Raw genomic sequence first — 14,122 nt, 5'->3', positions numbered from 1 at the left:
CCTCCCAAAGTGCTGGGATTACAGGCGTGAGCCACTGTGCCCGGCCCACACTTGTCATCTGTAATACCACATCTCTCCATGATACCTCCGAGGCATTATGAGCCTGCTCTATCGATGAGGAAGGTGAGACTCAGAGCAATTTGGTCACTTGCAGCTGACTGAGCTGTCAGGTAGGGGCTGGCCACAGACCTGCCAGGCATCTTTCCTCCCTGTCACTGTGCTCCGCGTTTAAGGGTGGGAAAGGGGGTAAGAATCTCAGGGAAGTGAAAAAGAAAACCAGGAAAACTTAAACAAGGATACAGAACATGCATTTCATAAGCCACCCCCTGTGTAATAACAAAAGAATAGATACCTGTATTCCTAGAATAGCTTTGAAGGAGCACATAAGACCAGTGATAGTAGCTGTTTCTGGAGTGGGGCATGGGGTGACTGAAGAAATGGAATGAGAAGGAAGAAGGTGTAGTTTGTAACTGATTTATTCTTTTGTAGCTTTTGAGTTTTGTGCTGTGTCTATTTATTATATGAGTTAATATAAAGTACTTAAATTAGTACCTGGCACATAGTAAGTGCTATATAAATGTAAGCACTATGTAGATACAAGCTATTATTATTTTTAAATCATGTAAAATTCTTTTGAGGAGAGACAGGGAGAGGGGAGTGGGTGAGGCACTGTTCTGGGCTTTGAGTTGGAACTGGCTATGTGGCCAGGCCCTGTGAGGAGAGGCAGGGTTCCTGGGCACCTCCAAGAGCTCAGGAGGGATGCAGGCCTCCTTCAGACAAGCTGAGGACACACTCCCTGACCAGACCCCAGAGTTCCAGAGCATTCTGGGAAGCCAGAGGAAGGCTTCAGGCGAGGCCACGAGACATGGCGCACTCGGGCTCTCGAGGGAGGGCTCTGAGAGGAGAGAGACTATTTCAGAGGGCATGGCAGAACCCGCCCTGGGCTCCTTGAGGACAGGATTTACATCCTCCGGATTGGCTGAATGACCTTCCCAATGGCTGCACCTGGCCCGTCACCTGGGCGATCTGACAAGCTTGTGGGGTAGCACCTGCACCAGCAAGGGCTGGAAGGAGCACAGAGCTTGGGTTTCCTTCCATGTGTGTCTTTCTCGACCTTTGTGGCTGCTCCCCTGGTGACCAATGTCCTTGGGGAGCACTTGGTAGCTTAGGACAAAGTCTCACAATTCTCTAGAATGTATCCGGCCTGAGGAATGTAGGGTGAAAAAAACCACTTTGCTCGTTCTATTTGGATTGTCAGGAGAGGTTGGTGGAAGAGGGGGCAGCTTCTGGCACTGGAGAGGGGGTGCCTCAGATCAGGGGAGTGGCTTGTGATGATTTAAACGGTTTGTTTCTCCCCGGGAGAACTCAGAGTTCCTGAAGGAGTTGCTCACCTCACACATGTGCACCCCTGGAGAACAATCCCTGAAGTGAAAGCACATGGTGGCCACGGTGCTCCCGGCACAGGAGAGAAAGCCACGTTCTGTTCAGAACTTCTTGGCTCTCTCCTCAGCCACGCTTAGCGATGAGGACACTGTATTTCAAAATCACAATATGGAAAAGCGCACCTCAATCATAGTAACAGAAAATCAAGCGAAGGCTATTCTGAAATAGCATTTTTCACTTATCAGATTGGCAAAAGTGTAAAACACATGGCGTTGGCTAGGATGTAGGGAAATGGGCTGTTTTTCTGGAGGAAGGTGATATTGGCATGGCCTCTATGGAGAGCATTTGGCAATAGCTGCTGTCCTAGTCTGCTCAGGCTGTTCCAACAAAGTACTAGAAACCAGGTGGCTTATGAACAACAGAAATGTATTTCTCACAGTGCTGGACGCTAGGAAGCCCAAGATCAAGGCTGATTGGGCATCTGGAGAGGGCCTGTTTTCTGGCTCACAGACGGTGCCTTCTCACTGTGTCCTCACATGGTGGAAGGGGCGAGGCAGCTCTCTCTTTTTTCTTTTTGTGATGGAGTCTCGCTCTGTCACCAGGCTGGAGGGCAGTGGCGCGATCTTGGCTCACTGCAACCTCTGCCTCAGGTTTGAGCAATTCTCCTGCCTCAGCCTCCCAAGTAGCTGGGATTACAGGCATCCACCACAATGCCCAGCTAATTTTTGTATTTTTAGTAGAGATGGGGTTTCACCATGTTGGCCAGGCTGATCTCAAACTCCTGACCTCAAGTGATCCACCCACCTCAGCTTCCCAAAGTGCTGGGATTACAGGCTTGAGCCACTGTGCCTGGCCTCTCTGGGGGTTTTTAAACTAATTAATTGTTTTGTTTTTTAATTTTTGTGGAGATAGGGGTCTCGTCATGTTGCCCAGGCTGGTCTCAAACTCCTAAGCTCAAGTGATCCTCCTGCCTCAGCCTCCCAAAGCACTGGGATTGCAGGCATCAGCCACCGTGCCTGGCCTAGAGGCACTAATCCCATTCACAAAGGCTCTACTGTCATGACTTAATTACCTCCTCAAAGGCCCCATCTCCTAACATTATCACCTGGGGGATTTTAACGTAAATGTGGTGGGGGGGACACAAACATTTAGACCATAGTAGCTACCAATACAAGCTGGGAATTCTGCTTCTAGGAAATTGGCCTGCAGATATCCCAACAAACAAGTATTATGTCAGGGCAGCATTGTTTGCTGGAAATAGTCTCAATTTCTCTAAATAGAAAACTGGTCATAAATTAGGATAAGACATACAATGGAACACCCTGCAGCCACAAAAACAAATAAGGAAGTTCTTTACCTATCAGGAGTGACCTCCAAGAGATAGTAAGTGGGGAAAGAAGCAAGTGCAGAAGAGCTTATGCAGTATGCTACCATATGTGTAAAAAAAAAAGGGGGAACTGTGTCTGTATTTGCTGGATATGCACAGAATACCTCTAGAGGATGCTATCAACGGTTGCATGTTTCAAGGGGACGTGGAATCTCAGAACAGCTTTTGCTCTTTATGGAAGTCTCCATCTCCTTTAGTCTGGAGAGAGGCAATACCCCCTGACTCATCCAAGACAGGAGCCCACTCTGCTGCTCTCTGGATGCCATGGGTAGACATGTGGTTAGGAGACAGCAGGGTAGAGTCATGCCATGTAGTGGCTTGATGATCTAACACAAGGTACTTAACCTCTAAGCCTCTGTTTCCTCTTCTGTTAAACAGCAAAAATAATACTACTATTAATAAATGAGGCCAAGCGCAGTAGCTCATGCCTGTAATCCCAGCACTTTGGGAGGCTGAGGCAGATGGATCACCTGAGGTCAGGAGTTCGAGACCAGCCTGGCCAACATGGTGAAACCCTATCTCTACTAAAAATACAAAAATCAGCCAGCTGTGGTGGCATGTGCCTGTAAATCCTAGCTACTCGGGAGGCTGAGGCAGGAGAATCACTTGAACCCAGGAGGCGGAGGTTGCAGTGAGCAGAGATCACACCACTGCACTCCAGCCTGGGTGACAGGGGAGATTCCATCTCAAAAAAAAAATAATAATAAAATAAATAAATAAATAAATAAATAAATAAGTTGATACATGTGTAAATGGGGATAATAATTTTCCCAACCTCATTAGGATAGCATGAGGATGAACAGTTAATTTATGTGAAGTGCTTAGCACAGTGCCTGGCATATAAGAAGTGCTCAGCAAATGAATTTGTTCCAAATACATCGTGTTTTCTCCTTTGCACTTTTGACCCCTATGGGATCAACATGGAAACTTCTCAGCGAGGCCAATGAGGCCCTCAGGGTCTGTCTTCAACCTTCACTGCAACACTCAACCCTTGCCACTCCCTTGTACCCTGTGTACTCTGTTCACTCTGCCTAGAATGTCCTTCCTTCCTTTGCTTGTCTTGGTCAAAGTCCAGCTTAAATGTCACCAGCCCTGGGACGCTCTTCCGGAAGTCCCAGCCGAGAGTTTGTGTTCTCTCCTCTGTGATGGCAGAGTCCCTGGGTGCCCCTCTGTGGGGCATCATCACACAGAATGGTGATTATGTTCCCGGTTCCAGCTGATACACACACACTTGTTTGTTATAATAGAAGGAATTGGGGGAAAAAAATTTCAACTCCAACTCAAATAAAACTGCAATAAGACACAACTTTCTATCTATCAGAGTAGCAAAGTTCAGGGAGTTCTACACTGAAGTGACAAAGAGGCAGGGACTCGTGCAGGAGAGTCAACTGGTACACATTCTGAGACCTGGGCGACATCTGTCCACACTCAGTGGACACCCATAACAAAATGGCACAGGCAGAAAGCTGCTCGTTGCATCAATGCTTGAAAGAACAGAGGGCTGGAAACCACCTAAACGCCCATCAGTTGGGGACTGGAAAATAAGTTACGGTAGAATTATACAAAGGCCATGCAGCCACGAACCAGAGAAGCTCTTTATTACTGACACGGAACGTCACCAAAAAATACTGAGAAGTAGAAAATATAAGTATTTGCATTTGATGCACAGAATATTTCTGGAAGAATACATAAGGTCATATTAACAGTAACATAATAGCAGCTGCCAGGGATGAGGTCTGAGCCTCTGGGAAACAGGGGAGGAGGAAGATATTTTGTTATCACTTATATCTTTTTCTGTCTTTTAAATTTTATACTGCATACATATATTATCTATTCAAAATTAAACAACTTTTTAACAAAGAAGAAAAAGAAAAACTACTAATCAAATGGAGATGAGGTAGGCCACAAGCTCCAAGAGGAGGAAAAATACCTTAATGTTTTTTCCAGAAGCGCCAGAGTCCATGGCAAAGCTCTACCCTGGGCCAGCTGCCCCCACACTTGCACCTGGGCATGGGAAGTTGATGTTCGCAGAATTAAGAACTTTTTTCAGTATGCGCCTAAGTAAAACAGAAGAATGAGAAACCCACTATCAACAGCTGAGGAAAACTCATAAATGAATGCACAACAAAGTTCAAAAGAAATAGAATGTGTGGCCCCAGGACTCTTTCATTATGGCAAAAACTGACAAGGCTCAGGGGGTTCTTCTTGTACCCACAAAGCTGTTTGTAAGAGCCTCTGAAGCCCCTGTCCATCTATTTATTATTGATTTAGTATATGAATTTATGTACAATATATAATTTTAATCATAGTATACACATTATTTTTACATCTTGATATTTTCATTTAATATATAATTGACATTTTTCCATTTCATTAAGTACTCTTCCAAAACATAATGTTTAATGTTTCCACATTATTGAAACTTACGGATATGTAATCATTTATTAATAATTCTCCATTGTTGGGGGCTGGGCGCGGTGGCTCACGCCTGTAATCCCAGCACTTTGGGAGGCCAAGGCCAGCAGATCACTTGAGGTCAGGAGTTCGAAACCAGCCTGGCTAACAAGGCTCTTCTAAAACTACAAAAATTTACCGGGTGTGTGGCGGGCGCCTGTAATCCCAGCTACTCGGGAGGCTAATGCAGGAGAATTGCTTGAATCCAGGAGATGGAGGTTGCAGTGAGCTGAGATTGTCGCACTGCATTCCAGCCTGGGTAACAGAGCGAGGCTCTGTCTCAAAAAACAAACAAAAGAATTCTCCACTGCGGGACATTTAGCTAATTTCCAGTCTTTTGCTATTATAAATAAAGCTATGATGCACATCTTTGTATATAAATCTTGCTTTTTTCAACTTTTATTTTAGATATGGGGGATACATGTACAGGTTGGCTACATGGGCATATTGCACCCAGGTAGTGAGCATAGTACCCAGTAGGTAGGTTTTCGACCGAGGACCCTCCCTCCCTCCCCCCTCTCGTGGTCTGCAGCGTCTACTGTTTCCATGTTTATGTCCATGGGTGCTCAGTGTTTAGCTCCCACTTACAAGTGACAGAACATGCAGTATTTGGTTTTCTGGGTTCCTGTGTTAATTCGCTTAGGATTATGGCCTCTAGTTCCATCCATGTTGCTGTAAAGCACATGATTCTAATATTTTTTATGGCTATGCCCTGACCATCCATGTAAGAGCCTCTGAAGAACATCAAGAACTCACTGGGTAAAGCAGCTGGCGCGGGGCCCTTTCCAACCCTGAACCCCAGATGACCACGATGGGAAAGACCGTCCAGAGAAACCTACAGGAGGACCCACCAGTTCCAGTGACTCCTTCCGGGGGCAACCCTGATTCAGAGGTGGCATTCCCAAACTGCATCTGCCTAGGGGGAGGGACATCCTGAGGGCCAATGCCGCTGAGGGAGCCTCTGCTGGCTTCACAAGGGAGAAGGCTGGTTTCAGCTGACACCACACCAGCCTCCAAGCAGATGTTACAGGAGGGACTCGGAAGCCTCAGGAGCTGAGCTGGAGCACCCCAGACACCCCAGTTCAGTGGCTGAGTCCTCGCAGGCTGGGTGAGACAACACTCCCCTCACTGCCCTCCCACCTTCCCCCAGGCCATTTCCACCCTCCCGCTCCATACTCACCTCTTCCTGAAGCTTCACCTGCTAACCCCACCCCATTCGGAACTTGGCACAGGCTTCAGCCCTTGAGTCTTTTTTTTGTTTTTGTTTTTGTTTTGAGACGGAGTCTCACACTGTCACTTGGGCTAGCATACAGTGGTGCGATCTCAGCTCGCTGCAACCTCCGCCTTCTGGGTTCAAGCGATTCTCCTCCCTCAACCTCCGGAGTAGCTGGGATTACAGGCGCCTGCCACCACGCCTGGCTGATTTTTTTTGTATTTTTAGTAGAGACTGGGTTTCACTCTGTTGGCCAGGCTGGTCTCGAACTCCTGACCTCGTGATCCACCCACCTTGGCCTCCCAAAGTGCTGGGATTACAGGTGTGAGCCACTGCGCCTGGCCTCAGCACTTAAGTCCTAAAGTCCAGCCTTCCAATGACAGTTGTTCTCTGTCTTGGTGAATGGAGTTAAAACAGGTTCCTGTGTGTTTGCCTGTCTCCCTGACGACACTGCTAACTCCCCGGGGGAGGGGAGTCAGCTGCGGGTTTATATTTCCTCCCTCTCCCTTGGTACAGGCTCAGACTATGGGAAGGAGTCACACTTGGCCTTGCTGACAGGCTGGCCGGCTCTCTTGGGGCCAGGACTAACCTCCCCCAGGTCTTAGGGTGGCTAGCTGTCCCCTTACGGAACTGGGCTTGGCAAATGCCAAACTATGTGGACCTGACTGTAAGATAAATAGTATCCCCCATACCTGCTCCAGCCAGAATGATCCTGAGTCAGCTCCTGTCACTCCCTTGCTATCCGTCTCCATCTGAATGAATCAAGCCCATGAGGCTTTGCAGGCACGGCCCAGCTCCTCCCTGAACCCTGCCCCACTCCGCTCCTGCTCCCTCTGCTCCAGACACCCAGACTCCTGTGGTGAAGCCACACACACTCCTGCCTCAGAGCAGTATGCCTGCTGTCCCCTTTCCCTGGAATGCTTCTCCATGTGGCCGGCCCCTCAATGCATTCAGGGCTCTGTTCAAAGAGAAATTTCCTTCCCACCCCTCCCAAAACAGCAACCCCTGCTGCGAGTGCTCCTTCCCCTGCTGCCCTATTATGTGGCAATCACTTCTTTCCACCCCTCCAGATGCACCCTCCTAGGCCCTGGCAGGCTGGCGCTGGTATGGCTCACATCAGCCGACCCCATCCAGCAGAGAGCAGGCAGGACAGTGTGAGGGGAGGGAAGGAGAGGGAGGTGAGGGTACTGATTTCCCGGGTTGGCTCCTTCCCTGCAGGGCTCTGTGGGCTAGCAGGGCTCCTGGACCTGAGGCCTGGGCTCTTGCAGAAGCCTCTCCCACGGGCCTCTCCCCAGGTTCTAGCTGCCCCTCCCCTTCCCTGTTCCCAGCCCAGGTGCTACACCAACCCTTGTGCTTCTGCTGGACCTTGCCTGCACCTTTGGAAGTAAGCCCTTTATTAAACCTTTCTCAAATATCCAACCCAGGTACACTGTCACTTTCCTTCCAGGACCCTAACTTCACCACCTGACACGACAGGTCTGTTTGAGAGAAGAGAGACAGACCCTTTCATATTGTTTTAGATTGTTTTATACTCAGAAAAGGAAAAAGAAGTGAAAATAAAGGCAGGTAGCCCAGCACCTAGGAACCAGACCCGAAACCAAGAAAGCAGACCCAAAACCAGGCCTGGGCCTGCATGACCTAAGCCTGGTAGTTAAAGCTCGACCCCTGACCTAACCGGTTATGTTATCTATGGATTGTAAAAATCCCTGTCCTGTTCTGTTTCGTTCTGATTACCAGTGCGTGCAGCCCCCAGTCACGTACCCCCTGCTTGCTCAATTGATCACGACCCTCTCACGCTGACACCCTTAGAGTTGTGAGCCCTTAAAAGGGACAGGAATTGCTCACTCAGGGAGCTCGGCTCTTGAGACAGGAGTCTTGCCGATGCTCCTGGCCGAATAAACCTCTTCCTTCTTTAACTCAAGTGTCTGAAGAGTTTTGTCTGCAGTTCGTCATGCTACATGTTGTTGGTGAGCTGTCTGTCCCCCAGCTAGCTCACAAACTCACAGGGGGGAAACCTTGTTTTAGTCGCCAGTGTATCCCAACATCTGTATCAGCATTGTGTGTAGCAGAAGCTCAATAAGTGTTTGTTGAATGTTAGAGCCAGGTGCCATGGCTCACACCTATAATCCCAGCACTTCTGGGAGGCTGACAGGCAGATCACTTGAGGTCAGGAGTTTGAGGCCAGTCTGGCCAACATGGGGAAACCCCATCTCTATTAAAACTATAAACATTAGCTGGGTGTGGCAGTGCACACCTGTAATCCCAGCTACTCAGGAGACTGAGGCAGAAGAATCACTTGAACCTGGGAGGCGGAGGTTGCAATGAGCTGAGATTATACCACAGCACTCCAGCCAACAGAGTGAGACACTGTCTCAAAAAAAAAAAATTGTTTAATGAGTGACTGAACAAGGGGAGGATCAATGTAATCTGGAGAGGCTACAGAGGCTGGAAAGACAGGCAAGATTTAGGGGGTGATGGGGAGGAAGAGCTCTAACAAAGGCAGGGGATACAGCAGTGATGAGAATGGCCTCCTCTCAGGGTGTGAAGACCCTCACTTATGTCCTTCCTAGCACCCCTCCACTGTCTGTCATAATTGTGGGTTTGTTTTCTTTGTATGTCTTCCCACTGGAATGAATTCCCTGCAGGCAGGGCCCATGTCTGTCTTGTTCGCCATGGTATCTTCAGAGCTGGTACAGCGCCTGGCATGCCCAGATTGATAGATTGATATTTACTAAATGAAAAGAAAAATGAATTATCCAAAAGAAACAATGAATTGGCAGACGACCTCAGAAGCCTGGTTGGGTCATTTGGACTTGGAGTGAAAAGCACGAGAGAGGAATTGCAAGTCCTACTGCAGGGGAGAGAAGACAAGGCAAGGGCTTGTGGGAAGATGGCCCTGGCAGGGATGGCGGCTGGGGAAGAGCAGGGTACCTGATCAGCCATGCAGGGAGGCAGCATCAGACTGGCCAGGAAGAAAGAGGGGGCACAATTCAGTGACCATCTTGATACAGACACACAAGGAGGAAGACTCCAAGGTCTCAGTCTAGGGGACTGAGCTGGGGAGCTGGGAAAATGAGATCATGCCATCCAGGCTGAGGTCCCAGGTCCCAGGTCAAGGTAAGCACTCGAGGGTTGGCTGCTGTTATCCTCACTGTTTCTAACCTTTGTCTGAAGTGGGAAAGCTGTGGAGTGGAAGTGGTTTTGGGGGAAAGGGAGATCGACTCTGGCCATGTTGAAATGAAAGTATCACCGGACAGCTGGATGCTGAGGCGTCCTGGAGAGATGATGGCTGGAGGTGGAGAAGCAGATGAGCCATCTCCATGCATACACAGAGGTGGAGTGTTTGGGACCATCCACGGCTGAGAAGACTGGAGGGAAGAGCCAGGAAAGAAAAGGAAAGCCAAAAATAACAAGGAAAGTGGGGCAGTGTCATGGAAGTCAAAGGAACAATGTGGAAGAAGGAAGGGGCAGCCAGCACAGTCACACGCCAGAAGCAAAAGCAGCGGGCTGGGCCCCACTGAAGGGCCCCCATCCTGGAGGAGCACCTACCTGCTGGCCTCTGGGACAGGCTGGGAGAGCTAATGGTACAAGTCAGGAGGTGCATTGTTAGTAGAGGGCTTGCTGCCTGTCCCAACAAGACATTCCTGGGCATACACACTCAAAACTCATTTATGACAAAGACTGCCAACTGTCCCACAAATCTACTTTTTCGTTCTTCCCACGGTGACAAAGCTCCCAAATTTTACCTAGACAGAGCCACCCAGGTAAAGATCACATTTCCTTGCTTCCCTCACAGCCAATTGGGGTGGTATTACTAGAAGGGTGCAGCTTCCAGGTCCTGCTTAGGAGGAAGGTAAAAGCTTGCCCTCATATACCTCCCTTCTCCCCCAGTGCTGGAATCTGGGCCCAGCAGATGGGGTGGCCACCATACTCTGTCATGCAAGCAGCACCCAAAGTGACAGAGGAGCCAAGAGGCAGAAAGGGCCTTGACACCACCAAGTCACCCAGCTGGCCTGGACCACTCTTGTTCACCCAGCTTTCATAGAAGCCATATGCCTCTGACTTAAGCCACTCGATTCTGGGGACTTTTTGTTAGGGCAGCCTAACTCATATGCGAACACAATATTTAATCCAGCAGAAATGCCACCTTAGATCAGACCAAAGGTTGCTCAGCTCATCTCTGCTAGGGACCTCAGGGGTAGTGAGAGAGGTCACTGGCATCTCCCTTGACAAGATCTTCACTCTTCACTTACCAGGAAATCCTTAGTCTCCTTAACACTGTTACAAAGCCATCATTCATAAACAGATCAAAACCCTTCATAAAGCTGGGCAAAGTGGCTCACAACTATCCCAGCACTTCAGCAGGCTGAGGCAGTATGATCCCTTGAGGCCAGGAGTTAAAGGCCTGCCTGGTTACATAGGGAGACCCCATCCCTACAAAAAATTTAAAATTAGCTGGGCATGGTGCCGTGTACCTGTAATCCCAGCTACTCGGAAGGCTGAGGTGGGAGGACCGCTTGAGCCCAGGAGTTTTAGGTTACAGTGAGCTATGATAGTGACTCTACACTCCAGCCTGAGACAGAGTGGGACCTTGTCTCTAAAAAAAAAAAAGAAAAAAAAATCTTTAATGGAAGTTTTTTTTTCTCCCTATCTACTTCATCAAGGAATGAACATGAGCAGTAATCAGTGCCCTCAGCCTGCCTCACATAACCCCTCTTTTCTTTCTTTTTTTTTTTTGAGATGGAGTCTCGCTCTGTCACCCAGGCTGGAGTGCAGTGGCACAACCTTGGCTCACTGCAACCTCCACCTCCCGGGTTCAAGCGATTCTCCTGCCTCAGTCTCCCAAGTAGCTGGGACTACAGGCGTGCACCACCATGCCTGGCTAATTTTTGTATTTTTTAGTAGAGACAGGGTTCCACCATGTTGGCCAGGCTGGTCCCCAACTCCTGACTTCGTGATCCACCTGCCTTGGCCTCCCAAAGTGCGAGGATTACAGGCATGAGCCACCGTGCCCAGCCACATCACCCGTCTTAACTGGTTCCATTTCTAGCTCCCTTTCTCCTCCCACTCACAGGCCAGGTGAATGCATGGGTGGGTGGTGGGAATCGCCTTGCACACAGCAGTGCTCAGTGCCACTAAGCCTCAGAACACGAACAGTTGTGAGGAAACAGTGCCAGTCAGCTCTGGAGCAGAATGCCTGGGTGCCGACTACAGCTGGCCTACTCAGCGGCCAGGTGGACTGACTTGTTACCGACCTCTCCAGGCCTCCATGTCCTCGACTGCAAACACGAATGGTCAAAACATTTGCTTTCAGGGTAACTGTGAGGATCAAATGAGTCCATATGTGTAAAACACTTAGAACAGTGACTGACAAGAGTTCAGTTCTCAATTAGTATTCGCTTTTACATATATTTTTTCATATTGTCATGAGGCAAGCAAGCTTTTATGATTTTTTTTTTGAGATGGTGTTTCACTCTTGTTGCCCAGGCTGGAGTGCAATGGCGCAATCTCGACTCGCCACAACCTCCACCGCCCAGGTTCAAGCAATTCTCCTGCCTCAGCCTCCCAAGTAGCTGGGACTACAGGCATGGGCCACCACACCCGGCTAATTTTGTATTTTCAGTAGATATGCGGTTTCTTCATGTTGGTCAGGCTGGTCTTGAACTCCCAACCTCAGGTGATCCACCTGCCTCAGCCTCCCAAAGTGCTGGGATTACAGGCGTGAGCCACTGAGCCCAGCCGCTTTTATAATTTTAAAAGCAATGGAAAGAAAAGAAAGGTCTGGTAATGGAATAACACTCATGTATAAAGTATGGCCATACTTTATTTTAATGATAAAGACATTCCATGAAATCCCCTCAACAAGGTATCCTAACAATCCCCTTCTGTAGAAACTGATTTGGAAGTTTAGTGATTTGCCCCAGATCCACAAGTGGTTAAGTGGTGGACAATGCATACAAATGTCACCAAGCCTTATTTTACTGAGCCACATGAATAGAAGTAGAGAGACTTCAAGATGCCAGAAAAACAAAGCTCAGGTTCATCTTTTTTTTTTTTTTTTTGAGATGATGTCTCGCTCTGTCGCCCAGGCTGGAGTGCAGTGGTGCCATCTTGGCTCACTGCAACCTCTGCCTATCCGGTTCAAGCAATTATCTGCCTCAGCCTCCCGAGTAGCTGGGGATTACAGGTGCCCGCCACCATGCCCAGCTAATTTTTTTTTTTTTTTTTTTGAGACGGAGTCTCGCTCTGTCACCCAGGCTGGAGTGCAGTGGCCGGATCTCAGCTCACTGCAAGCTCCGCCTCCCGGGTTTACACCATCCTCCTGCCTCAGCCTCCCGAGTAGCTGGGACTACAGGCGCCCACCACCTCGCCCAGCTAGTTTTTTTGTACTTTTTAGTAGAGACGGGGTTTCACCGTGTTCGCCAGAATGGTGTCGATCTCCTGACCTCGTGATCCACCCGTCTCGGCCTTCCAAAGTGCTGGGATTACAGGCTTGAGCCACCGCGCCCGGCCTGCCCAGCTAATTTTTATAGTTTTAGTAGAGATGGTGTTTCACCATGTTAGTCAGGCTGGTCTTGAATTCCTGACCTCATGATCTACCCGCCTCGGCCTCTCAAAGTGTTGGGATTACAGGTGTGAGCCACCGTGCCTGGCCCCACTCAGGCACATCTTTCACACTTGTTTCCCTGAAAGCCAGCCAGTGTTGCTACTGGTCTCTCAGAATAACCCCGCCAATCACCATTTAACTCCCTCCTGGTCAGAAACAGAGGAAAGGGGCTTGCCGAGAATCCTCACTTCAAAGCCAGAACTGGGGCTGTGATGCGGAGGGAGAGTTAGACGTTAAGGAAATGCAAATTAATATATTACAACACACCCATCAGAATGGCTAAAATAAAAAATAATCCTGAATACTTGCAAGGATGTAGAGACACACTGGATCACTCACACATTGCTAGCGAGAAAAAAAAAAATGGTACAGCCGGTTGGGCACAGTGGCTCATGCCTATAACCCCATCACTCTGGGAGGCTGAGGTGGGTGGATCATTCAAGGTCAGGAGTTCGAGACCACCCTGGACAACATGGTGAAACCCCACCTCTACTAAAAATACAAAAATTAGCTGGGCGCGGTGGCATGCACCTGCAGTCCCAGCTACTTGGGAGGTTGAGGCAGGAGAATCACTTGAACTGGGAGGTGGAGGTTGCAGTAGATTACACCACTGTACTCAAGCCTGGCAACACAGCAAGGCTGTCTTAAATATATATATATATATATATATACATAATATGTATATATATATACACATATATATATATATGGTACACCAGCTCTGGAAAATAGTTTTGTCAGTTTCTTACAAAATTAAACATGCAGTTACCATAGGACCCAGCAATTGCATTCTTAGGTATTTATTACAGAGAAACTAAAACTTTTGTTTACACAAAAAACCTGTACACAAGTGTTATAGCAGCTTTATTTAGAGTAGCCCCAAATTGGACAGCCCAGATGTCTCTCAATGTGTGAATGATTAAAGAAACCGTGTTAAAGTATGGTGCCTCCACGCTACTCAGCAATAAAAAGAAAGGAACTATTGATACACACAACCACCTAGACGCACCTCAAGTGAATTATGCAGAACTGAAAAAGCCAACATCAAAAAGTCTCATACTTGGCCAGGTACGGTGGC

The 14,122-nt window shown here is 48.4% G+C and overlaps 1 protein-coding gene across 1 annotated transcript in view; it reads right to left on the bottom strand.

Annotated features, from left to right (window-relative positions):
- Window positions 1–466: 466 nt before the first annotated feature.
- TAF8 (TATA-box binding protein associated factor 8) overlaps window positions 467–14,122 on the bottom strand; it is a 45,831-nt gene continuing 32,175 nt past the window's right edge. The window contains exon 9 of the mRNA XM_025384407.1: window positions 467–1,204. Within this exon, the coding sequence (XP_025240192.1) occupies window positions 1,189–1,204 (16 nt within the window). The 3' untranslated portion in view covers window positions 467–1,188. The remainder of the gene's footprint in view (window positions 1,205–14,122) is intronic.

Source organism: Theropithecus gelada, chromosome 4, assembly GCF_003255815.1.
Source record: "Theropithecus gelada isolate Dixy chromosome 4, Tgel_1.0, whole genome shotgun sequence".
Classification (NCBI taxonomy): Eukaryota; Metazoa; Chordata; class Mammalia; order Primates; family Cercopithecidae; genus Theropithecus; species Theropithecus gelada.
The sequence above is the reverse complement of the archived record's forward strand: the minus strand, read 5'-3'. Positions and strand labels throughout refer to the sequence as shown.